Genomic DNA, 25,464 nt, shown 5'->3' with positions numbered 1-25,464 from the left:
CACTTAAGATCGAGAACTGAGGGATCTGTGGTCTTTCATTGCTCAACTCTCAGTCTTTGAGGTGGGGGGGGGGGGGGGCAGCTACAAAGACTGCAAAGAGGCCAAAGGAAATCTGCAACATTGATTTGCAACAAAGGATGGAAAACCATTGAAAACAAGCCTTCCTCTCCTTTTTTTCTTTATAGTGCACACATGCAAACAAAATGTCATTCAGCTGTGGTACAGACCTACTTTATGCAGGGCCATTGTCAGCATGCTTTTATTAGTGTCTTACCAGTTTTGTAGTTTTACTGGTACTGTGATATGTGCCGATCAACTAACAATAAACAGCTTGTTTGTAAGGGATCTGATGAAACACATCTTGGCAAACAGCAGAAGCCACACTGAAAAAAAAAATCTTTTAGCCCCCACTATATGGTGTTCAGTTACACCACAATAAAAAAAAAAAATTGGGCCCAGATACGGTTCAATAAGCTACAGTTGTGACCAAAATTATTCAACCCCCACTGAAATTGAGTGTTTTGGCCAGTTTGACATTGCTTTTGATCATTCAGTCATCTTGCTTACATTTACATTAAAGAGGCACTTGTAGGTCAGACAAATATAACATAACAGTTATAATGAAATAACCACAAATGTCTTTTCTGTGCTCACAGCATTATCAGTTTTATTCAACCCCCAAGTGACATTCAATCTTAGTACTTAGTACAGCATCCTTTTACAGTTATAACAGCTTTTAAACGTGAAGCATAGCTTGACACAAGTGTCTTGCAGCGATCTACGGGTATCTTCGCCCATTCTTCATGGGCAAAGGCCTCCAGTTCAGTCACATTCTTAGGCTTGCGCACTGCAACTGCTTTCTTTAAGTCCCACCAGAGGTTCTCAATCGGATTTAAGTCTGGTGACTGCGATGGCCACTCCAAAATGTTCCAGCCTTTCCTCTGCAACCATGCTCTAGTGGACTTGGAGGTATGCTTGGGATCATTGTCCTGTTGAAAGGTCCAACGTCTCCCAAGCCTCAGGTGTGTGACGGACTGCATCACGTTTCCATCCAATATCTCCTGGTACTGAAGAGAATTCATGGTACCTTGCACACGCTGAAGCTTCCCTGTACCTGCAGAAGCAAAACAGCCCCAAAGCATGATTGACCCTCCACCATGCTTCACAGTAGGCAAGGTGTTCTTTTCATCATAGGCCTTGTTCTTCCTCCTCCAAACATAGCGTTGATCCATGGGCCCAAACAGTTCTAATTTTGTTTCATCAGTCCACAGAACACTATCCCACAACTTTTGTGGTTTGTCCACATGGCTTTTGGCATACTGCAGTCGACTCTTCTTATTCTTTGGAGACAGCAAGGGGGTACGCCTGGGAGTTCTGGCACGGAGGCCTTCATTACGCAGTGTGCGTCTTATTGTCTGGGCTGAAACTTCTGTACCCACATCTGACAAATCTTTTCTCAGTTCCTCAGCAGTCACACGGGGACTTCTCTCCACTCTACGCTTCAGGTAGCGCACAGCAGTCGAAGTCAGCATCTTCTTTCTGCCACGACCAGGTAGCGTTTCAACAGTGCCCTTTGCCTTGAATTTGCGAATGATGCTTCCTAAGGTGTCTCTTGGTATGTTTAACATCTTTGCAATCTTCTTATAGCCATTGCCCTTCCTGTGAAGAGAAATCACCTCTTCTCTTGTCTTCCTGGACCATTCTCTTGCCTTCACCATGTTTGTAACCACACCAGTAAATGTCTAGAAGGAGCTGAGTATCACAGTCATTTTAAAGCTGCCTAATTGGTGCTTATTATGCTTGATTGCTGCTCGGTGACATCCACAGGTGTTTTCAATACCTGATGGAAAGCACCTGTATGAACCTCTGTTCTTCAGAGTGGTAGTCTTTAAGGGGTTGAATAATTGTGGCAATGAAGAAACCACATAAGAACCATTTACTACTGTATTACATAAACAATTGATGTCATTTTAGTTGCATTTGGGTAGTTACAACGTCCTTGTAGGATTTGATTCTGAATACAATTCCAAATGTACACTATAGTCCCTAAACCCCTTTACAGCATTGGGGGTTGAATAATTTTGGTCACAACTGTATGCTTCTTTATAACCACAAGATGGCTCTGTCACATAGCAACTTTTTCTGCAGAGCTTCCAGAAAAACCATTAGGCCTCAAACACACTGCAGCTCAAAGAAACTGCTCCTACAGAGGTTTGAGCTGTTTTGATCCTTTATTTTTCTCTGCCCGTTAGCTCCCCTCCATGTTAGCCTATGTGTCCATGCACACTATAGGTGCTTTCAGGAGTTTAGTGGCAGGGGGGTTTACAGGCAGAAAAAAAAGAATCCCTGCATTCAGGAGAGAAGCTTTTTGAGCTTAAAAACTCTCAAAAGCGGAAAAAAAAAAACACGTTAATGCAAGACACGTTAACTAGTGTTCCCACATTAATGCATTCTAATGACCCAAATTCTGCCCAGAAGGAAGACCCAGAGAAAATGGAAGCACCCACCACGGACAGGAGCTCGTTTGATGCTGCAGCACAGGAGGAGATTGCTTGCAAGATGAGTTTGCCATATTGTGTTACTATGCTGCAAATACTATTATATTACGGCTAAAAGTTCCTGGAGCCCACTTTTTAAATAATTTTTTGAGGTTTAATTGCACTTTAAATACAGAGATAAATTTGCAAACCCTTTTTTATTTTTTTTTTTTTACTATACCGGCCAAAGGGATTTGTAATTGTGCTCAGCCACCATTGTCATGCATGTTGTCCTGCCAGACAAACCACCCTGCTGATATATATAGGCGTGCATACAATACTTACACAGTATATTAAATACAGTATATAAGTATATGTGTAAAGCTTTCTAATGACAATTCCAGTAAGGGATGGGATTCCAAAAATAAATGCAGCTCTTGTGACCAGTCTGGGAAGGATCCACTCACATGGTAGAAAAAAGAACACAAGCGGGTTGCTGGGGTTAGTAATATCAAAATTGTACCATTTATTGAAAAAAGCACACTTGCATGTAAAAAGCTCTATCCAGCTTGGGATGGAGCTAGGAACAGGCAGCAAACCACTGGCATCAATGCAGACTGTGGTCTATAATACAGCAGTGGTGGTATATGCAACGCTGGAAGGAGTTGGGAAGGCAGGCAGACCAGTGGTGTCTATGGCCACAAGCAGGGACGGCCAACTGTCAAAACTGGAAGGTGATGTCAGATGTGGGCGAGCCACAACACATTTTAGGGGCTGCTACTTTGCCAAGCCAGACATTTCAAGAAGAATTCCAGGCAATGGCAGGGGTGGACTAACAACTCATGGGGCCCCTGTGTCCTCGCCCACACTCAAACCACACCCAAAAAAGCCTATGAAAGGTACCAGGGCATCTTATGGGGCCCCCTACTGACCCCGGGCCCTCGGACAGACAGTGCCCGAGTGCTTGAATGGTCAGTCCTTCCCTGGGCAACTGTATGCTATACATAGTTATGTTGGTCCAACTTGGACCAATCTAACACATGGCTGATACCCATGGAAACTGGATATCACTGAAGTAGACATTGCTACTATTTTCACTTGCTTCATGCACCTTGCTGAGTTGCTGGCCTTGATGTCTTCTGAATACAGGTGGTCAGCCTTTTGGCCTGGGCACCATTCAGAGAATGATTTGCATTTTCTGAAAGCATGCAATGCCTTCTCTGGTTAGATGAGGTGGAGAGGCAGGGCAGTGTCATCACAATGCAGGAGAGCAGCCTTGCGGCACAGGACACAGAAGCAAGGGAAGATCATTGAGGTAGTGGTGTCTACTTGATTTCTATCTTTCAGTAGCATTAGCCAAATAGAAAATATATTTATATATACTATGTGCATGTGTGTCTGTGTATACTTTTATCTTCTTAGAAGTAATTTGTATTAGTTTGGTAATGTTTTACAGATTTGTTTGACCGCAAAGAGAATCTAAGGAGTTAGCAATCAGTAACGATGCTGAGAGACACCATGAAAACGTGGAATGAAAGTTCAGATATATACAGCAGTGACCAAGAAGAGGAGGAAGAAGAGATGATCTTTGGAGAAAATGATGATGATCTTGAAGAACTAATGGATTTTAGTGACCTTCCAACATCTCTGTTTGCATGTAGTGTTCATGAGTCTGTCTTTGAGGTAGATGAGCAGAAGGTATGCAGGACCTATTTGTCATGTTTTAAATGTACAGTAAAACTAATCAGACGTTTTGTACATTAAAAGTAAAGTTGAAAACATTCTAAAGTAAAACTCTAGTTTTGTTAAAAAAAAAGATCCCTACTAGGTTTGCTATATGTCAGCTTTGTCTGTCGTGCACATTTTAACATAGGCTATAGGTACACTTCCATAATCTGTAAGTGCTAAGCAGAGCATTCCCGGGGGAATTAAAAAATCCTCACCAACACTTTTCTGATGCTGCGGTCCTTTAAAATGGTTTTCACCAGTTTAAAAAATTCCTGCTGCCCGCTTTGGTAACTTTGTTGACTTGTGGTAGATTTGGGTAGTTCTTAATCGTGCCACTTTTCCCAAACTGCACTATTAATGCACCAAAGTCCAAAATAATTATGCTTGTAGATATATGGAGGTAATTAACACCAACTGTAGGTTGGCATACAGAGAGAAGATTGGCTGTTCCTTAGCAGTGTAAAAGAGTGACACATGTGCCACCCCTACCCTCCCCTGTCACTGGTTGGTAAGGCTTTACAGCTTCCAATAGCCAATGTTACTGCAGTGGGCAAAGTCTGATAGGGAAGCTGAGACACTTGTTCCCCATGAAGTCTGCTCTGTTTTTGTGATTGACAGCAGGCAGTGGGCAGATTCTATAGCCACTAGCAGGCAGTCTATTGGCTAAGAATCTGTTCACTTCTTGCTGTTACAAAGGGACCAGATCTGAATGGGAAACTAGTGTCTGCTAAAATTCATCAGGCCCCACTCACCCAGATGCAAAACTTCACGCCAATGCACTGTCTGTGTAAAAGTTGCAGCAGACTGAGAGTACAGCTGTATTGAGATCAGAGTTTCTGTATAGACATTCCGGCATCAATGCACCTCCCCACTCAGTGCTTGTCCCAGATTCATATACTTATTTACAAGTACATGAATCTGTCATGCGCACCGACATTTGTAACGTGGTGGCACTATGGAATTCTAGAGCGTAACTGTGATAATAAGATCGCTTTCAGTTATTTAGATCTATAGTTTATTAACAAAGCTGAAGCTCCTGTGCAGTATACCTAAGAACATTGCTGGGGATGACTGTAATGTAATCTCATGATCTGTGAATACATTTGAGAGAGTGGCACAGCTATAGCAGACTTTTAACATTTGCAATTATTCTCACACTTCATCTTGCATAACATATACCTTATATACTTATTGTGCTTTTCGTGTAGGTTACCGTTAATGAGGTCCACATAATCTGTGGGTGATACATCAGGAAACACAAAATATTTATTCCAGAATATGACCATTTCTTCTTCTGAACATAGGTCTAAAAATCAGTCAATCAATTCCCTTGACATGCTTTCTGTCCGCTTTTTATTAACCAATAGTAGCACATACTGTATGTCTGTACCACTATTCTAAACTGAGAAAATGGAGCAGATCTTTCTTTGGGGTGCAAGTCCAGCAATCTGCTCCCTGTTCTATGCTTTGTCTGTTACAGACACAGCACAGATCAGTTTGCCTAGAACTGCATGCTCCAAACCCCCCTCCTCTACATTCCCTCCTTCCTCCCACCTCCTTGCTAAGCTGAGTGCGGGAGGCAGGAGGAGGGTTGACTGCTCGAGTAGAGAGAGGAGTGTGAGCTGTCTGCAGACAGTTCACATATTTCTGACTTATATACTAAAAACTGCTGCAATCCATTTGTTACATAAGAAAGGGCTCTGCGCCAATTTTTGTTATACTCCAAAAAAAAAAAACTGGCCTGGGTGGGGCAAAGATACCTGAAATAGGTCTTTCTGGTTACTTAATGTGGCCCGCACCACAGATGCTAGTTTCCTCCGTCATTACATTGGTGCATAAACCTTTGTTAATATCCCTCTAGGGTGTCATAGACTGAATACTCGCTCCATAGCCTTTGCAAAGAAAGGACATGCCAGACTAGAGGTTATTTTACATTGCTTTTTTAAAGAAAGTAATTTAATTCCCAGTTTCTTTGTTTCCTTACAGGAAAGATTCAAAGCTCTCTTCACTATCTATGACCATCAGGTCTCCTTTCAGCTGTTCAAAAGCTTTAGAAGAGTTAGAATAAATTTCAGCAATCCAGAAGCTGCAGCTAGAGCGAGAATTGAGTTGCATGAATCTGACTTCAATGGAAAGAAGTTAAAGTTATATTTTGCACAGGTAAAGCATACTGCATACAACTTATACTTATATGTGACTTAGAAGAGATTTAGAAAAATGCTTTAAAATACATGTGCAAATCCTTCAAAATCCAGTCTCTTATTACCTGGCTTTCTATAGAATTTCCATCCCTCCATTACCTAGGCCTAGGCCTAAAAACACTACTCCATTTTTAGTTGTCAATCTTTTGACAGCCCTATGTTACTGTAAATTTTAATGGCAATATACAAAACATTCAGAATGTAAGGCTGTGTAAGTATTACTATGTTAATTTCTGATTCTAAACTCTATCTATTGAATGGGTATTTGTGAATGAAGATGTTGCAACTTTGTTTTGGTATTTAGACAGAGCTCAATTTTAACCAATTTTTTTACTTTAGTTGGAGTAGAGAATAACAGTAAAAATAGACAGAGGTTTCCAATTCAACCCCACTCTCAAAACAAACAAAAAAAAGTTTTTGGATTGACATAAACTTTAATGTAAAACTCCTGCTTTGTTCAAGCATTTACAGTGCTGATCTGATCTGTCATGGTTCAAAGATGATAGCCTTTGTTTTGTCTTATAAGCCCCAGTTCACACTGTCACATCGCATGTGAATCACACAGGAATCACACCACATTCCTGTGCATAATTACTTGCCATTCTGTGTGTTGCGAAAAGAGCCCATCATTATGTATGGCTCATCAGTGTGAACCGGGCCTAAAGCAGTTTCTAAATGTCATATTGTAAAAATATCAAAACTTGCAAACAGGAAACTGTTCTGAGATAAAGTTGGGTAACTTTCTTTACATTATTTTTGAATTTAGAACCTGCTTCTGTGAACATGTAATATCTATAAATCACTTATGTACTGTCCAGTAGATTTTTGCTGAATTACGCTGTCTGAGTTCAGTCAGGGCTTAAACTTCATTTTTTGAGGTGTTCTGTACTATCAACTGTGTACAGAGTGTCTCCAGGTTGCCATATTGTATTTAATTTTGCATAAAATTGCAGCACAGCAGATTGAAAGGGAAAAGTAATTTTTAATAACGTTAGATTAAAACCTGGCCATATACTGTATATATGTAAATATTATATTTTTTTTATATAGTTTTTCTACGAAAGTTGAGTTACCCTTTAAGCTGAGCCTTTAGCTGAGCTGCCTCCTTTATTGAATCCTCTATGCAGCTGAACCCCTAGATGGTGCAAAGCAAAGAATTAGTCTATGGTGCTCATTTGTCAACTGTTGGAGCAGCAAAAATTCATTCAAGGCAACTGTTTCTGTTTTTTAAAAAAGACTTTATAAATAGTTATATTTTCTTAAATCGGTAGTAATCCATGACCTTTAAAAAAACAAATCCTTCAAGACAATGGCATAATGTGCTAGTATGCATCGCACATTATGTGAAACCTACCTAAAACAAAGCCCTCCTGCAGCAAGCTGTCACTGCTGCCAGGGCTCCCATCTTCACCGGGTCCTTCTTCCAGGTTCGCAGGCTCTGGCAGCTTGAATGGCCGAGTCACAATGACTTCAATTCCGCGCATGCGCACCGGAGTAACTTTTTACAGCTCACAGCTCCGAAGGAATGGCAAAGGCATGCCATTCCTTCAGAGCACATGCGTCGGTGTTCCTTTTACAAGTAGATAGCTTCTGAACAGTGCACGTTTAGGAGATAGTTGCAGTACCTACAGGCAAGCCTTATTATAGGCTTACCTGTAGGTAAAAGTGAAAAATACAACCTTACTACCTCTTTAACAAATACATTTATGTGAGGTTGAACCTAAGAATGAAATTAGAACAGTTATGATGAATATTGCTGGTGGCTTTGATTCCACTTGATTTAAGTGTTCTTGTTTCTTGAAGAAAATCCCAAATCAGCACCATGGTAAGTTACTAAAACAGCATTAAACATGGGGGTTGATTTACTAAAACTGCATGGTATAAAATCTGATGCAGCTCTATATCGAAACTAATCAGGTTCCGGGTGTTTGTTTTTTTTTTGTCAATGATCAAACTGAAATTAGAAGCTGATTGGTTACCATGCACAGCTGCACCAGATTTTGTACTCTTCATTTTTAGTAAATCAACCTCATGGTCTGGTTCTTTAAAGTGTTCCACTTCTCCGAATAAATGATGTACAGAAAAAACTGTCCAACATGAACTTGGCATATCAGAAAGTGGCATTTTTTTTAAATGGTGCTTTTTTCATTTTGTGAACAATTATTGTTGAAACAATTATTGACATGGTAACACCTATGCCAAACACTACAAAAGTGGCATAATTTTGTTAGAATTGCAATATTCACCTTTTTTAAAAAGGTGAAACTAAATGTCATCTTGAAAAGTCACAAAACACTCTAGTTCTGGCATTAAACGGCTTTCTGCAACTAATTGCACCAACATATATGGTTACTTGTGGTAATAGTGGACTGCAGAATTTTTTTTGATAACAGATGGGCAGATCTTGAGCATTTAAATCATATGCATGATAAGTTTAGCCAGCCTGGTTGTGCGAAGAAGACGATAAAGGCATACATTTATAAAGGAATGTATATAGATAAATAATCCAGCAAATTACCTAACTTGTATTTGGTATGGAAAACTCCCCCTAGGTCATTATGTACTTTGGTATTGAACCAAAGGTATAGAAAGTCTGGAGAAATGAGTGTACATGATTTGCATGTAACCATTGTAATTTCTGTTCTATTTGGCACTAAATGTCCAGATCATAGATTCACTATTCGTGTGTTTCTGATAAAGGTTTAGCTGCCTAAAAGCCTTTGCATTCAAGCCAGACCTGTGGATTGCGACCTTCAATTTGCACAAATTCATGCCAATTTATGAAAACTATGATTTTAATTTAGATATGTAACATTTTAAGCTATCACTTGTTTTAAAAACTAACAGAAATCTTAATATATAACAGAATAAAAAGAAGCTATAGGTTGCATTGACATTGGTTTGTAGCTTTTCTCTTATGAGTCAGAAATTTGGTGGGGGTACTAAACATCCATACCAGTTAGATGTAACCATAATTGTTCATAACCAGTTGTGTTAGAGGTCTGTTCTTTTATGTGTTATTTAAACTTTATTAGGATATAGTGTCAATTATCATTATGTATACAGTGTTTTTTTCTAAGAGCTTGCACTGATAGGTGGGTTGATATACAGCGGGAAAAATAAGTATTGAACATGTCACCATTTTTCTAGGTAAATATACACTGCTCCAAAAAAATTAAAGGAACACTTTTTAATCAGAGTATAGCATCAAGTCAATTAAACTCCTGGGATATTGATCTGATTAGTTAAGTAGCAGAGGGGGTTGTTAATCAGTTTCAGCTGCTTTTGGTGTTAATTAAATTAACAACAGGTGCACTAGATGGACAACAATGAGACAACCCCAAAAACAGGAATGGTTTTACAGGTGGAGGCCACTGACATTTTTTCCCCTACTCCTTTTTTCTGACTGTTTTTCACTAGTTTTGCATTTGGCTATGGTTAGTGTCAGTACAGGTAGCATGAGGCAATACCTGGACCCTACAGAGGTTGCACAGGCAGGCCAACTCCTCCAGGATGGCACCTCAATTTGTGCCATTGTCAGAAGGTTTGCTGTGTCTCCCAGCACAGTCTCAAGAGCAATGAGGGGATTCCAAGAGACAGACAGTTACCCTAGGAGAGCTGGACAGGGTCGTAGAAGGTCCTTAACCCATCAGCAGGACTGGTATCTGCTCCTTTGCGCAAGGAGGAACAGTATGAGCGCTGCTAGAGCCCTACAAAATGACCTCCAGCAGGCCACTGGTGTGAATGTCTCTGACCAAACAATCAGAAACAGACTTCATGAGGTTTGCGGTGTCTCCCAGCATAGTCTCAAGAGAATGGAGGAGATTCCAGGAGACAGGCAGTTACTTTAGGAGAGCTGGACAGGGTCTTAGAAGGTACCTAACCCATCAGCAGGACCAATATATGCTCCTTTGTGCAAGGAGGAACAGGATGAGCACTGGCAGAGCCCTACAAAATAACCTCCAGCAGGACACTGGTGTGAATGTCTCTGACCAAGCAATCAGAAACAGATTTCATGAGGGTGGCCTGAGGGCTCGACATCCTCTAGTGGGCCCTGTGCTCACTACCTGGCACTATAGAGCTCGATTGGCATTTGCCATTGAACACCAGAATTGGCAGGTCCACTACTGGCGCCCTGTGCTTTTCACAGATGAGAGCAGGTTCACCCTGAGCACGCGTCAGATGTGGAAGGGTCTGGAAAAGCCATGGAGAACGTTATGCTGCCTGTTACATCATTCAGCATGACCGTTTTGGTGGTGGGTCAGTGATGGTCTAGGGAGGCATATCCATGGAGGGACGCACAGACCTCTACAGGCTAGACAATGGCACCCTGACTGCCATTAGGCATTGGGATGAAATTCTTGGACCCATTGTCAGACCCTACGCTGGTGCAGTGGGTCCTGGGTTCCTCCTGGTGCACGACAATGCCCGGCTTCATGTGGCGAGAGTATGCAGGCAGTTCCTAGAATATGAAGGAATTGATTCCATTGAATGGTCTCCACGCTCGCCTGACCTAAATCCAATAGAACACCTCTGGGATATCATGTTTCGGTCTATCCAACGCTGCCAGTTTGCACCTCAGACTGTCTAGGAGCTCCCTGATGCCCTAGTCCAGATCTGGGAGGAAATACCCCAGGACACCATCCTTCGTCGCATTAGGAGCATGCCCCGATATTTTCTGGCATGCATACAAACATGTGGGGGCCATACAAACTAATGAGTACCATTTTGAGTTGCTGCAATGAAATTTCAGCAAAATGGACTAGTTTGCTGCATCATTTTTTCATTTTATTTTCGGGGTGTCTTTGAATTCAGTCCTCTGTAGGTTGATAATTTGCATTTCCATCAAACGATAGGGCATCGTCACGTTCCTAACACATTACCCAGTCCATATCAGTATAGATATCTAGCATGATAATTTTTCCCATTGAGATCTGATGTGTTTTCAAAGTGTTCCTTTAATTTTTTTGAGCAGTGTATTTCTAAATGTGCTATTAATATGAAATTTTCACCACATGTCGGTAACAACCCATGCAATCTATATATACAGATATCAAAACAAACTAGAAAAGCTAAAAATTCTGTGGAAATTGTGTGAAGTGTTCTTGCCTCCACCAGTAGTCTACAACTCACACTCTAGCTTTTGTCTCTCTGCTGCCTGCTCACACACCTGGGTTCCTATGGCAACTCACTCTACAGCAAGGGCAGAGAAGAGCGGTTAAAAACAAACTGCTCCAACTTACTTCACTGGCGATGTCATCTTCAAACGGTTGTAGCTTAAAAATGATAAATCCTACACAGAAGAGCTTTATATTGTGAGAATCACAAGACCCAGACCTACATTTTGATGCATAGTATGTCTCTGAAATATTAAAAATGAAGGCACAGTTGCAGTTTAGAAATTGCCCTTCAAATTTGAGATGGCTAGAGTGCAGTTTCAATGAATGTCAATGGGCGGCTTGAGTTGCAATCAAATGGTCATATTATGAAAACTATGAGGACTATGGCTTAGCCGTGGACATTTTTAGTGGCAGCAGGGATAGCTGAACGTTTTCATATGTGATTTGTGTAGGTGGGCTTGAAAATGAGGGAGTGATGGCAGTTTAGAAATCATGTCCTGATTTTTCAGCTCACACTCTAGCCTTTGTCAGCTCCCACTCTAGTTTTGAACATTCTGTAATTCATTCCTATGGGATCAATTTCACCACAAAAACGCCGATATTTTGTGAAACGTTCCACAAAGTAATAGCACACCGATCGGGAACAATCTGCACGTTTCGGTATATTACTGTCTATGTAGTGTAAAAACTGTGGGAGGAGTTAGGGTGGTATATTTGGCTATAATAAGAATATATACAGTGGGGCAAAAAAGTATTTAGTCAGCCACCAATTGTGCAAGTTCTCTCACTTAAAAAGATGAGAGAGGCCTGTAATTGGCATCATAGGTAGACCTCAACTATGAGAGACAAAATGAGAAAAAAAATCCAGACAATCACATTCGCTGATTTGGAAAGAATTTATTTGCAAATTATGGTGGAAAATAAGTATTTGGTCAATATCAAAAGTTCATCTCAATACTTTGTTATATATCCTTTGTTGGCAATGACAGAGGTCAAACGTTTCCTGTAAGTCTTCACAAGGTTGGCACACACTGTTGCTGGTATGTTGGCCTATTCCTCCATGCAGATCTTCTCTAGAGCAGTGATGTTTTTGGGCTGTCGCTGGGCAACACGGACTTTCAATTCCCTCCAAAGGTTTTCTATGGGGTTGAGATCTGGAGACTGGCTAGGCCACTCCAGGACCTTGAAATGCTTCTTACGAAGCCACTCCTTCTTTGCCTGGGCGGTATGTTTGGGATCATTTTCATGTTGGAAGACCCAGCCACGTTTCATCTCCAATGCCCTTGCTGATGGCAGGAGGTTTGCACTCAAAATCGCACGGTACATGGCCCCATTCATTCTGTCCTGTACATGGATCAGTCGTCCTGGTCCCTTTGCGGAGAAACAGCCCCAAAGCATGATGTTGCCACCCCCATGCTTCACAGTAGGTATGGTGTTCTTTGAATGCAACTCAGCATTCTCTCTCCTCCAAAAACGACGAGTTGTGTTTCTACCAAACAGTTCTATTTTGGTTTCATCTGACCATATGACAATCTCCCAATCCTCTTCTGGATCATCCAAGTGCTCTCTAGCAAACTTCAGACGGGCCCGGACATGTACTGGCTTAAGCAGGGGGACACGTCTGGCACTGCAGGATCTGAGTCCCTGGCGGCGTAGTGTGTTACTGATGGTAGCCTTTGTTACGTTGGTCCCAGCTCTCTGCAGGTCATTCACTAGGTCCCCCCATGTGGTCCTGGAATTTTTGCTCACCATTCTTGTGATCATTTTGACCCCACGGGATGAGATCTTGCGTGGAGCCCCAGATCGAGGGAAATTTTCAGTGGTCTTGTATGTCTTCCATTTTCTAATTATTGCTCCCACAGTTGATTTGTTCACACCAAGCTGCTTGCCTATTGCAGATTCAGTCTTCCCAGCCTGGTGCAGGTCTACAATTTTGTTTCTGGTGTCCTTCGACAGCTCTTTGGTCTTCACCATAGTGGAGTTTGGAGTGTGACTGTTTGAGGTTGTGGACAGGTGTCTTTTATACTGATAACAAGTTCAAACAGGTGCCATTGATGCAGGTAATGAGTGCAGGACAGAGGAGCCTCTTAAAGAAGAAGGTACAGGTCTGTGAGAGCCAGAAATCTTGCTTGTTTGTAGGTGACCAAATACTTATTTTCCACCATAATTTGCAAATAAATTCTTTCCAAATCAGCCATTGTGATTGTCTGGATTTTTTTTCTCATTTTGTCTCTCATAGTTTAGGTCTGCCTTTGATGCCAATTACAGGCCTCTTTCATCTTTTTAAGTGGGAGAACTTGCACAATTGGTGGCTGACTAAATACTTTTTTGCCCCACTGTATGTGAGATAACAGTAAGTGGTCTTGCCATGCAAGAACACTTAATAAGTTCAGAAGTTAAGTTATGTGTAATAAAATGGAATAACACAGGGAAAAAGTATTGTACACATAAAGAAAGGAAGGTGCAAAAAGGCATGGAAAGCCAAGACACCAGCTGAAATCTATCAGTAATTAGAAATCAATCCTGCTCCTTGTCAGTGCAAATTAATATCAGCTGGTTCAGTCTCAACTGAGAGGTGTCTCATTACCAAAGTGTCATACAAGAAACCTTTCATGATGGGTAATAGCAAAGAGCTCTCTCGAGACATTTGCAACCTTATTATTGCAAAACATACTGATGGCATTGGTTACAGAAGGATTTCTAAACTTCTGAATGTTCCAGTGAGCACTGTTGGGGCCATGATCCAGACATGGAAAGAATATCATTACACAGTAAACTGGCCACGACCAGGTGCTCCTTGCAAGATTTTTGACAGAGGAGTGAAAAGAATTATCTAAAGAGTTGTCCGAGAGCCAATGACCACTTGTGAAGAGCTTCAGAAAGACCTGGAATTAGCAGTTACAATTATTGAAAGAAAACAATAAGTAATGCACTCAACCGCCATGGCCTGTATGCACGCTCATCATGCAAGACTGCATTGCTGAAGAAAAAGCATGTTGAAGCTCGTTTAAAGTTTGCTGCGCAACATTTAGACAAGCCTGTGTAATACTGGGAGAATATAGTCTGGTTAGATGAGACCAAAATATAACTCTTTGGATGTCATAATACACACCATGTTTTGAGGTCAAATAGCACTTCACATTACCCCAAAAACAGCATACCAACAATGAAGTGTGAAGTGTGGAGTTGGGAACATCATGTTGTGGGGCTGTTTTTCAGCATATGGTACTGGCAAACTTTATGTCATTGAAAGATGGATGAATGGAAAAATGTACCAAGACATTATTGATAAAAATCTGCTGCCATCTACCAGGATGATGAAGATGAAATGAGGGTGGACATTTCAGCAAGACAATGATCCCAAACACAAAGCCAAGGATACTCTCAACTGGGCTCAAAGAAAGAGAGAAAATACAGTGTATAGTCCGTAGGGTGCTCCTGCTGGAACCAGAACTCTGTAGCCACTAGGGGGGTGTGCCAGAATGGATATCAAGGATAGGGAAACCAAACAGACACTGAGGCAGCTCTCCAGAGTTGGAAACAAAGCTCTAGTGAAAAAATACAGTTGTGTTCAAAATAATAGCAGTGTGTTGAAAAAAGTGAATAAAGCTCAAAATCCTTCTAATAGCTTTTATTTCCATACACACAAATGCATTGGGAACACTACACATTCTATTCTAAATCAAAACATGAAGAAAAATATATCAAAATTGTGTTGTTCCTCTAAAAAAAATTGAAGAGAATATGAGACTGTTCAAAAAAAATAGCAGTGTTTGTATTCTTCTTTACAAACTTAAACATTCACTATATAAACTGAAAAATGTTTGAAAATTTTGCTTTCCTTTGAATCACTTAATGAATATTTAGTTGTATAAGCACTGTTTCTGAGAACTGCTGTACATCTGTGTTGCATGGAGTCAACCAACTTCTGGCACCTGTGAACAGGTATTCCAGCCCAGGATAATTGGACTACATTCCACAGTTCTTCTCTATTTCTTGGTTTTGCCTCAGAAACTGCATTTTTGATGTCACAGGTTTTCTATTGGATTAAGATCCGGGGATTGGGCTGGCCACTCCATAACGTCAATCTTGTTGGTCTGGAACCAAGATGTTGCACGTTTACTGGTGTGTTTGGGGTCGTTGTCTTGTTGGAACACCCATTTCAAGGGCATTTCCTCTTCAGCATAAGGCAGCATGACCTCTTCAAGTATTCTGATGTATTCAAACTGATCCATGATCCCTGGTATGCGATAAATAGGCCCAACACCGTAGTATGAGAAACATCCCCATATCATGATGCTTGCGCAACCATTCTTCACTGTCTTCACAGTGTACGTTGGCTTGAATTCAGTGTTTGGGGGTCGTCTGACAAACTGTCTCCGGCCACTAGACCCAAAAAGAACAATCTTACTTTCATCAGTCCACAAAATGTTGCGCCATTTCTCTTTAGGCCAGTCAATGTGCTCTTTGGCAAATTGTAACCTCTTCAGCACATGTCTTTTTTTCAACAGTGGGACTTTGTGGAGGCTTCTTGCAGATAGCTTGGATTCACATAGGTGTCTTCTAAGTGTAACAGTACTCACAGGTAACTTTAGACCTTCTTTGATCTTCCTGGAGCTGATGGTTGGCTGAGTCCTATTGACTGCTATTATTTTGAACACAGCTGTACATGTGTTCCACTTGCGTTCCACGGGTCACACTGCCGCTGGACAGCCGGGCAGCCCTTAACGGAATAGAAAATCTATGGAAAGAAATAAAGATCAGAGTTCATAGAAGAGGCCCAGAGAACCTTGAAGATTTGAAGACTGTGTGGAAGATTGAGCCAAAATCACACCTGAACAATGCATGCGGCTAGTTTCTCAATACAGAAGGCATCTTGAATCTGTCATTTCCAACAAGAGATTTTGTATGAAGTATTAAATTTCAGCTAGCATGTTCAATATTTTTTTCCCTGTGTCATTCCATTTTATTACACATACCTTAATTTCTGAAGTTATTTGTTTTGATTTCTTTGTATGTATGGATTGCATGGGTTGTTACCGACATGCGGTGAAATTCTCATGTCAATAGCACCTTCAGAAATATATTTGCTGAGAAAAATGGTGACGTGTTCAATACCTATTTTACCCGTTCTACAGTGTGGAAAATAATTAGATAATAATTTGATCCCCTGCAGATTTTGTAAGTTTGCCCACTTACATTTTTATCATAGGTGTATTTTAAATGATTAGGACAGAATATCGACCAAAAATCCAGAAAAAACACATGATACAAATGTTATAAATTGAGTTGCAATTCAGTGAGTAAAATGTTTGATCCCCAAGCAAAACATGACTTAGTACTTGGTGGAGAAGCTCTTTTTGACAAGCACAGAGGTAAGACATTTCTTGTAGTTGGTTACCAGGTTTTTTGCACTCATCTCAGGAAGGATTTTGGTCCACTCTACAGATCTTCTCTAAATCCTTAAGGTTTCTTGGCTGTCGCTTGGCAACCGAAGTTTCAGCTCCTTCCATGAATTTTCTATAGGATTAAGATCTAGAGACTGGCTAGGCCACACCATGAGCTTAATGTGCTTCTTCTTGAGCCACTCCTTTGTTGCCTTGGTGGTATATTTTGGGTCATTTTCATGCTGGAAGACCCATCCACATCCCATCTTCAGTGTTCTGACTGAGGAAAGCAGGTTCTCATCCAAGATTTTACAGTGCATGGCCCCGTTCATTGGCCCCTCAGTGTGGCAAAGTCGGCCTGTACCTTTAGTAGAGAAACAGACCCAAAGCATGATGTTTCCACCTCCGTACTTCACTGTAGGGATGGTGTTCTTAGGGTCATAGTCAGCATTTTTCTTCCTCCAAACATGGCAAATCGAGTTAATGTCAAAGAGCTCAAGTTTGGTCTCATCTGACCCATGGTGGTGCCCAAGAAAGTGACTGTGGACAGGTGTCTTTTGTACACATAACGAGTTGTCATTAAGAGCACCTTCCTAAATTGACAGGACTAATCTGTGTACCACAACAGCACATAGCCAGTCTGCGGGAGCCAGAATTATTGTTGGTTGGTAGGGGATCAAATACTTATTTTACTCCTTTGAACTGCAACTCCATTTTTAAAATTTGTATCGTGTGTTTTCTGGATTTTTGGTTGATAGTCTGTCTTTGTCATTTAAAATATTCCTATGATAAAAATGATAGACCCTTCATTTCTTTGTAAGTGGGCAAACTTGCAAAATCTTCAGGGGATCATATAATTATTTTCCCCACTGTATATTTCAGTAAAAGCACTATTCAGTAAAGACAGCCTTAGTGGCCCTTGCGTGAAGGAGACCTGTCGTGCAGCACCAACTTTCATCACAGAAGATGCCAAGCGATACGTTACACAATACCTTAAAGTTATCCTTGCATCTGCAGTTGACCTCTACAGCAGCCACAAATTATAAAGACCTTCTTGTCTCAAGGCAGAATTTTAGTACATTGTATAATTCAAATGCAAAGTAGATGTTAGTTTGACATCTATAAAAAAAAAAAACCCTGCACATTTACAGAAATAAGTAATTTCCCCAAATTGCCAGAAGTTTTAAGCATTGGGGTTGAATTACTAAAGTTAAATAGACTGTGCACTATGCGAGTGCAGTTGCTTCAGAACTTAGTAAATGGGCAAAAGCTCTAATGACTTCCATCATCTAATAATGTTTAAGCAAAAATGCCATTGTTTTATTTTCCTTGCATGTGATTGGGTATTCTTTGCAAAGTGAAGCTTTACCTCATTTACTAAGCTCTGGAGCAACTGCATTTGCAGAGTGCACAGTCTATTTGCCTTTAGTAAATCAACCCAAGTGTTTCTTAGTACAGTCAGTCTACACAGCCTTTCTGAACCTTTTTACCCCAAAGGAAACCTAGAAGTAACTTTGTAGTTTCAGGGAACTCCTAAAACCAATTCATTGAGGGTCAGTTGGAAAAATGCCACATATATTGGTGACCAGTTGGAAAAATGACACATACATTGGTGATCAGTTGGTAAAAATGTACACCTTACAGTGGTGGTCAGAATGCCCACTTACAAACAGATAAAAAGATCATTGGTGCGATGCAATGGCTTTGCCAAGTGGTGTTGGCCTGGAACTATGCAGAAGCCATCAAATTGGAGATCAGTCAGCCACAACTCAATGAATCCCTAGCAACCTCTGGAGAACCCTAGGGTTCCATGGAGCCCTGGTTGAGAATTGCTGATCTATGGACATCTGCAGATGGTATAAAATTGCCCAATTTGTTTTATGTGTGATTTACAAAGCTCTAAATGACTCTGATCCTTTTTTCATTTTGATATTGAAAACATCTTGACAAAAGGATGGAAGGTATATTAAATCTTTTGAATAATGTATGATTTTCGAATATTACCACTAAGTGCCACTGCCCGTACATGTACAGGTGGTGAACAACAAATGGAAATACACGGGTAATGAGTGAAGTGGCTGTTGTCACCCCAGGTGAGTTTAATGCATTCATTTGAATTGCACTATATCTCCTATCTTCCTTGCACATGAAAATGCATGGCTAGTACAATTTTTGGGTGTGATATTACATAGTTGTCATACTTTGCCTTATGCTCTCATAGCACCATCATACATTATCATTGATGTTGAAGTAAAGATAGCATATCTGTTTTGGTGAATTAAGAGCTGGAACGTCACACCCAACAATGGCTCCTGTTCAAAACCATTAAGGCTTTATCTAATAGCCTCAACAATAAGTTTGCCTTACCATTTCTAAAGCCTTGCCTTGTGCATGCTGAGATGCTGTTTTTTCCTGCTTCATATCCTGAAAGCAGCCTTTTTGTAACTATAATCATCAGTGACATTAATGTGGTGCCTTAAAATATGTGTTTGCAGCATAAATTACTGAGTATTTTAAGGGAGGAGCGAGCAGAAAATAGATACTGGTTTTATCTACATAAAGGTTGTAGTGTATTTACGTGAGGTGATATTAATCCCTTTCTACTGTAACATAAAGGTGGATTTCTTCACATTCCCATGTTCTTATGGTAGCTCTGAGGTGGATAGATTGTTTGAAAGTTTGATGCCACTTGTAATATAGCTGTAAGATGTTAAATAATGGCTATACCTATCATACCCAATGTTACCATGCCAGATACTGCCTTGGCAACAGGCAATGGCATGACACGCAGGACTTGAAAATACCTTAAATATATATTTTTAAAAAAAACCCCTAAATCTTTCCATAATAGAGGAGCCAGTTTGTGTCTCCACTTCGTTCCTTCTTTACAGCATTATACTCACTGGAATCCAATTTGTGCATTATGAAAAATTATTTAAGCTGTACCTTACGTGAAGAAAATCAGGGTGCCTTTGTGGAATATCAGGTTTTTAATTTTTGGTTTGGAGTCGTGAAGGGTTAAAGCTGCTTTAATATTGTGTTTTAGCAGACTGTGTTGCATCTGGACAGGGTCCCCTTTATTTCCAGTCTCTTAAGCCTGGTACACACGGTACGTTTTTTTTTTTTTTTTTTCCGTTCACCCTCACAGGCTGAATGGGAAAAAAACTGAGAAACTCAGGAGGAGGTCACTGTACTAATGATGCAATGTTAGTGCAGTGATCTTACCGCTGAACTATTGTGCTCTGACAGGGGGACTGTTCCCTCACCAGAACACACCAGTCAGTACTCACAGCCATTGGCCGGCAGAATGATCGGCTTCTGTCAAATTAGGACTTGTGCACACAGGCCAAATGTCAGCTGGTATCTAATGTACCAGCTGATTTCCACAGATTTTCAGCCTATGTGTATGGGGCTGTAGAAAGAGCACAAAGTTAAGCTGGCCATTGATGGATTGAATCTTGGCTGGTTCAGCAGAGACCAGACGAGATTTGATCCTTCTATGAACAAGCTGGTTGTACTGAAGTTGATCCATCGATGGATTTCAGGACAACCAGCCTATCATTTTTCTTGCGTGTGATTGCTGCCGGTGGATATAGCCACCAGCAGTAATTGTGTTCTGCCAGCACAGAAGGCTCTCCATTGTCAAAACACAATAGTGCTGCAGGAGGGATTCCCCCATCAACACTGACTGTGTTGATGGGGGAATCGAGCAATATTTTTTTCCAGGAGAGAAAATCGCATCATCTATGGCTTGCCTAAGAGAGAAAATCTCTTAAGTGAGAGAGTCTCTACTGTACAGTTGTCACTGGAAGGAACAGGTATTCCCATTGGAAGATTTTTTTTTTCCTGATCTGGTGGAAAGTGTAAAATTTTGGATTTCCAATTACATGATAGTGGTCATCAGGACAAATGAATTTTCTCACTGGGGACATGGACTGCAATAAATTACCGAGGCTCTAACCCTTCACTTCTCTTTTAAAGACTGGCTTTAGATACAAATATAAAGCTAGATCCAGTGTATCTAGCACTTCATCTACCCAGTTTAGGAGACTGATCTCTGTCTAATCCTAGATTGATCCTAGTCTGAACAGCTATAATCATGCAAGCGCAACTACATCATCATGCACATGTCTGACCACATCATGCATATACACTAAACCTTGTATTTTCAGAGAGGACAGAAACAGCTGATACTTAAGACACATAAGTGCACGCAAATCTTACATCAGATGTTGAGCCAACAGAATCTGGCTGTCATTAAGGCGCTAGAGCCTAGCTATAAAACCCTAATAACACACAAAACACATCAAAGCTTTGCTGGGCAGACATTTGCTGTGAACTTTACAAAAACAGTGGCAGCAGAGGATTGCTTGGCTTTATTTTGCTTTTGGATCTTTTTATTTGCTTAAAGTGGTGATTGTAGGTATTAAGAATTGCTGATCACATTATGTATAATTACTCCTATACTACCGCTTTACTTAATGTACATTTGTATTAATAACATGCTCAATGTGGTTGACATATGTAGTAAAATGTAGCCTATGTCTAGGAAATGTTGACTGTTTGAAGTGACTTTGTGATGGTGAGAAAAGTATACAAAGGAGAGATTGTATATTTGTTTAACTAGCTTTGTATTCAGTGATGTAAATAGAGCTCTGTTTTTCCATAGGTGGTCTACATATCATGTATAGTTCACAGAGCTGTGGCACAGATCAGCATGTACTGTCCTAGATAATTATACTGTGGCATGAAATCAACATAGTTTCCATTATATTTTTCAGGCTTTTGATATTTCTGACTGCATGAAAAATGCTCCATATTTTATGACATTGATTACAAATTTTAATTGACATAGTTTGTTACATCATCATTCTCTCATGAAGCAAATACTGAAAATGTGTTTTTATTTAAGTTTACATAACAAGGCCAAATGCCTAAATGCAAGATCGCATAAAGAAGGGGGGAGGGGACTGCTGGATTTATGTGTCCTCATCAGCAGACCCAGCTGTGAACCCGCTGGATTATAACTGTAAATGTATATGTTTGCCCATTGATTAGGGTGCTTTAGTAGTATGAATATATGTATATCTTATAAAATCTTTATCCGTAATTTAACTGCTCAAAACTATGTAGGCTGCCACATTGTTAAAGTATTTTTTTTCTTGGAGTACATTCATTCATATCATAAAAATAATGGGAAAATATTATTTTCCCAGGTTTTCCTAGTTCCCAATCGATTAGCATGAAATTGCCTTTAAAAGTGAATTTGACTTAGCTAAAATTCTTTCCAACAATGCTCAGCAAGTAATTGTGTTGGTCTTCAACCCAATGCCTTGAAATCCCCTTGAATCCTAGGCTCAGCCTAAAGCCTCTAGTTCTGACCTGGCCAAGTCAAGATAAAATCGAACCCTGTTTGCAGTAGTACTAACTAAAAATGTAATAAAGACTCCTGTATGGGAAGAAAAGTATCTTACTCCATTTTCCTACAGGGAATGGAGAGTACTCCAAGCCTTGTGAGATAATGATGTAGCACAGCGCTGGTAGCATCTTCTCAGCAATGTTTGGGCTACTCTACATTCCCCAGATCTCATCGGAAGAAGACTGCCACCCTCTTCTAGGCAGCATGGGGGGAACCCAGAGGAGAAGTAAGTCAGTGAGCTCTTGATTAAAGCCACCAACATCCACGTACTTTTGAAATAGCAGTTCAGTGAATTTATTCTGACTGGGAAAGTATGCATGTTTAGTTTCTACAAATTGCTTTGCATGTTGAGATTTATTTGGATGAAATCTATGCATTGATGGAAAGCAGGATTGAAATATTTGCATTTTATGTTTAAGCAAACATTAAACTGGTCTTTCAAAAGCACAGGTTTAGTTTAATGCTCCTCTCCCCAGCTGCACATACTCCTTTTTTACTTTTTCCCCCCCACCCCTTGGTTCCAGGTCCCTCCAGTCAAAGAAAGTCTCCCCCCATGTGACAGCAGAGGGTCATTTACCTGTGAGAAGGAATTATTCAGTTTTTCCATACGTGGAAGTACTGAGTTTTTTTTCCTGAAGGGTCTGTTGTAAAGGAATACTGCAGACACCTCTTGCTGAGGAGGGGGACATTAAAGCAAACCTTTGCTTTGCCCCGCTTAGTCAAAGCTCAGTTGCTTACTTTAAGATACAGTGCTGTTCTGTGGGGACTATTATATATGAAGGGAGCCATGTAAAACAATAGGAGTTCTTTAGCTGTTCACGGCTTTATTCTACATTGATGTATCAGAGAAGGATTTGCTAAACAAGTATGCAGGGGTCATCAAAGAGGGGCATATGCCCTAGTCCAGTACTAAGAGACTTTTCAGGCCATTAAAACAAAAATTCCCCAAAGAGTATATGTCATGAAAAACTCTTTTGACCCCTCTTTGAAATAGGAATTTTATTTTTTAAACATAAAAAAATGTTAACTACTCAAACTCTGTGTCATTTAGTCCCTCCAAAGGGCAGAAATTAATTTAAAGTGTATTTTTACTTTTTTCTAGGTTTAGATAGAGCAGTGTAGTTTTAGACCCTCTGTCAAATTTTTAATGCTGTATGTGTCCCTATTGAGGAGCTTCACTCCTGTATTTGTCCTGGTGACCACTATTGTAGGAAAAGAAAGTGAGGGGAAAATTAAAATTTTAGCGTTGTCCCCAGAACAAGAGGTGAGGGAAAATCGTCCAATGGTGATACCTGACCTGGGGACAACTTTACAAGAGGGGAATTCCCCTCACTTTGGGAGATTCTCTCTAATATCATTTTGCATTTATAAGACAGAAGTGAAGGGGACATTTCCCCAATGGAACTTAAGCAGCAGAAATTTAACCAAGATGATTTTTTTACCTTCCCTTCTCTATCCAAAACTATCCTTTCCCTTAAAAGCCTAGTAATTATAAACTTGTATTATTATTGCTTGTGTAAGCAACTCTTCTTCCTTCCTTCAGGCCCAGGTGTCTAATGAGGAAGGAGAGAAGTCTTTTCTGTTGCCTCCACAGCCAGTGAAGCAGTTTCTAATCTCCCCTCCAGCATCTCCACCAGTAGGATGGAAGCAAAGTGAAGACCCAACTCCAGTGATCAACTATGATCTTCTGTGTGCTGTGTCAAAGCTGGGCCCAGGTACGTCGTCATAGATAAAAAATGCATACAACCCAGTCCATTTTTGTAATTTTTTTTTTTACTATTGAAGGAAATGTTTACATAGCAAAGGTACAGAAAGACATACCTAAAAGACATAGAAGTAGGGGTATGCACATACATGACATCATTCCTAGTGATACTATAGGACAGGCTCAGTTCTTTGTTTTTATTTTGTGGTTTTTTTTGGGTTTTTTTTACACATTTAAATGCAATCGTAAGCAGATCTCAATCTGGATTGATGGTAAACAGTGTGTAAAACACAAAATACAAGGTTAAATAGTAGAAACCATGATATCCGAGAGCTAAACAGGGTGAGTAGATAAAGTTTTATGGTGGGTGTCAGGTATATGGTGGGGGTTTGCTGATGGCGTGGGACACATGGGACAATTGGTAAGGGACTTCCTAAGAGTCAGTGGCTCCATCTCTTCATCAATCCATAGTTGGATATTGTTTTTTATGAGTTTGCATAGCAATCTGTCATCACCTGGTTTTAGTGACCGCTTGAACCAGCTGATGATGGATTACTGTACAAGCTCGCATCAACATTATTGAACTATTAAGATTGATTTTTGAGTCCACATACACTGTTTAATTCTGGGCAAAGTCTGATGAAGGGGTCAGAAATACAGCCCATAAAACAACATGTTGGCTTTGGATACATGCTACTATTTGAAAAAACTTTTTCAAAGCGTGTGGACTTGTATATTACTGTGTGACACTTCAGTTGCTAATTAATCATCATCTATATCTACGGCAATGATGGTCCCTGCAAGGTTTTTTGTGTTATACCATACGGAATTCTTAAAAACTGAGACAAGCTGTTAATTTGTGTTTTTCCAGTCTAGTTTATCTACAGTATGTGGATAAATTTATAGTATGTATAAAGTTTTTTGTTTTAGAAGGGTTAGGTAGTAGCCAATTACGTAGAGTACACGATTTAGCCACTAGTATACAGAGATGCTAAAACTTTCTAAGTAGTGTTAGAGTCTTGAGTCTTATCTGGGGCTGAGTTTGCAGTTGTTTGGAAAAGGACAAGCATAGGAAGAGCTTTCTTTTTTTTTCGAATTCTTTATTTATGAGTAAACAAAGTCCCATATACATCAGTAGAAAGTAGCCTAGTAAATATTATACAAGTAAGCAATAACTGTGTCCAATCAAGCAGTTTGTCATATCATTTCTACATAGATGTATATATGGTTAGCTTTAATTGCAAAAAAATGACACATATATATATATATATATATCTATATCAGTAATTTTTTTTGCGATTAAAGCTAACAATATATACATCTATGTAGAAATATATATACTTGCAATCCAAGTACATCCAGTACAGTTGTGTTTTAAAGCAAAACAATTAATTTGGGAGTTGGGTTATAAACTGGGGAAGGGGGGA

General features: G+C 40.1%; 1 protein-coding gene across 2 annotated transcripts in view; it reads left to right on the top strand.

The window, feature by feature from the left end:
• Positions 1 to 25,464, top strand: part of RCAN3 (regulator of calcineurin 3) — a 49,911-nt gene that overhangs the window by 11,347 nt on the left and 13,100 nt on the right. The window contains exons 2-4 of one of the 2 annotated variants that reach the window (XM_089665143.1): positions 3,916 to 4,175; positions 6,192 to 6,365; positions 23,876 to 24,047. In XM_089665143.1, coding sequence (XP_089521269.1) covers positions 3,981 to 4,175; positions 6,192 to 6,365; positions 23,876 to 24,047 — 541 coding nt within the window. In that variant the 5' untranslated portion in view covers positions 3,916 to 3,980. The remainder of the gene's footprint in view (positions 1 to 3,915; positions 4,176 to 6,191; positions 6,366 to 23,875; positions 24,048 to 25,464) is intronic. The other variant, XM_089665144.1, reaches the window with a different exon arrangement.

This window comes from Staurois parvus, unplaced genomic scaffold (genome assembly GCF_062004578.1).
Source record: "Staurois parvus isolate SC_StPar_1 unplaced genomic scaffold, SC_StPar_1.0 ptg002140l, whole genome shotgun sequence".
NCBI classification, from domain to species: domain Eukaryota; kingdom Metazoa; phylum Chordata; class Amphibia; order Anura; family Ranidae; genus Staurois; species Staurois parvus.
The sequence above is the reverse complement of the archived record's forward strand: the minus strand, read 5'-3'. Positions and strand labels throughout refer to the sequence as shown.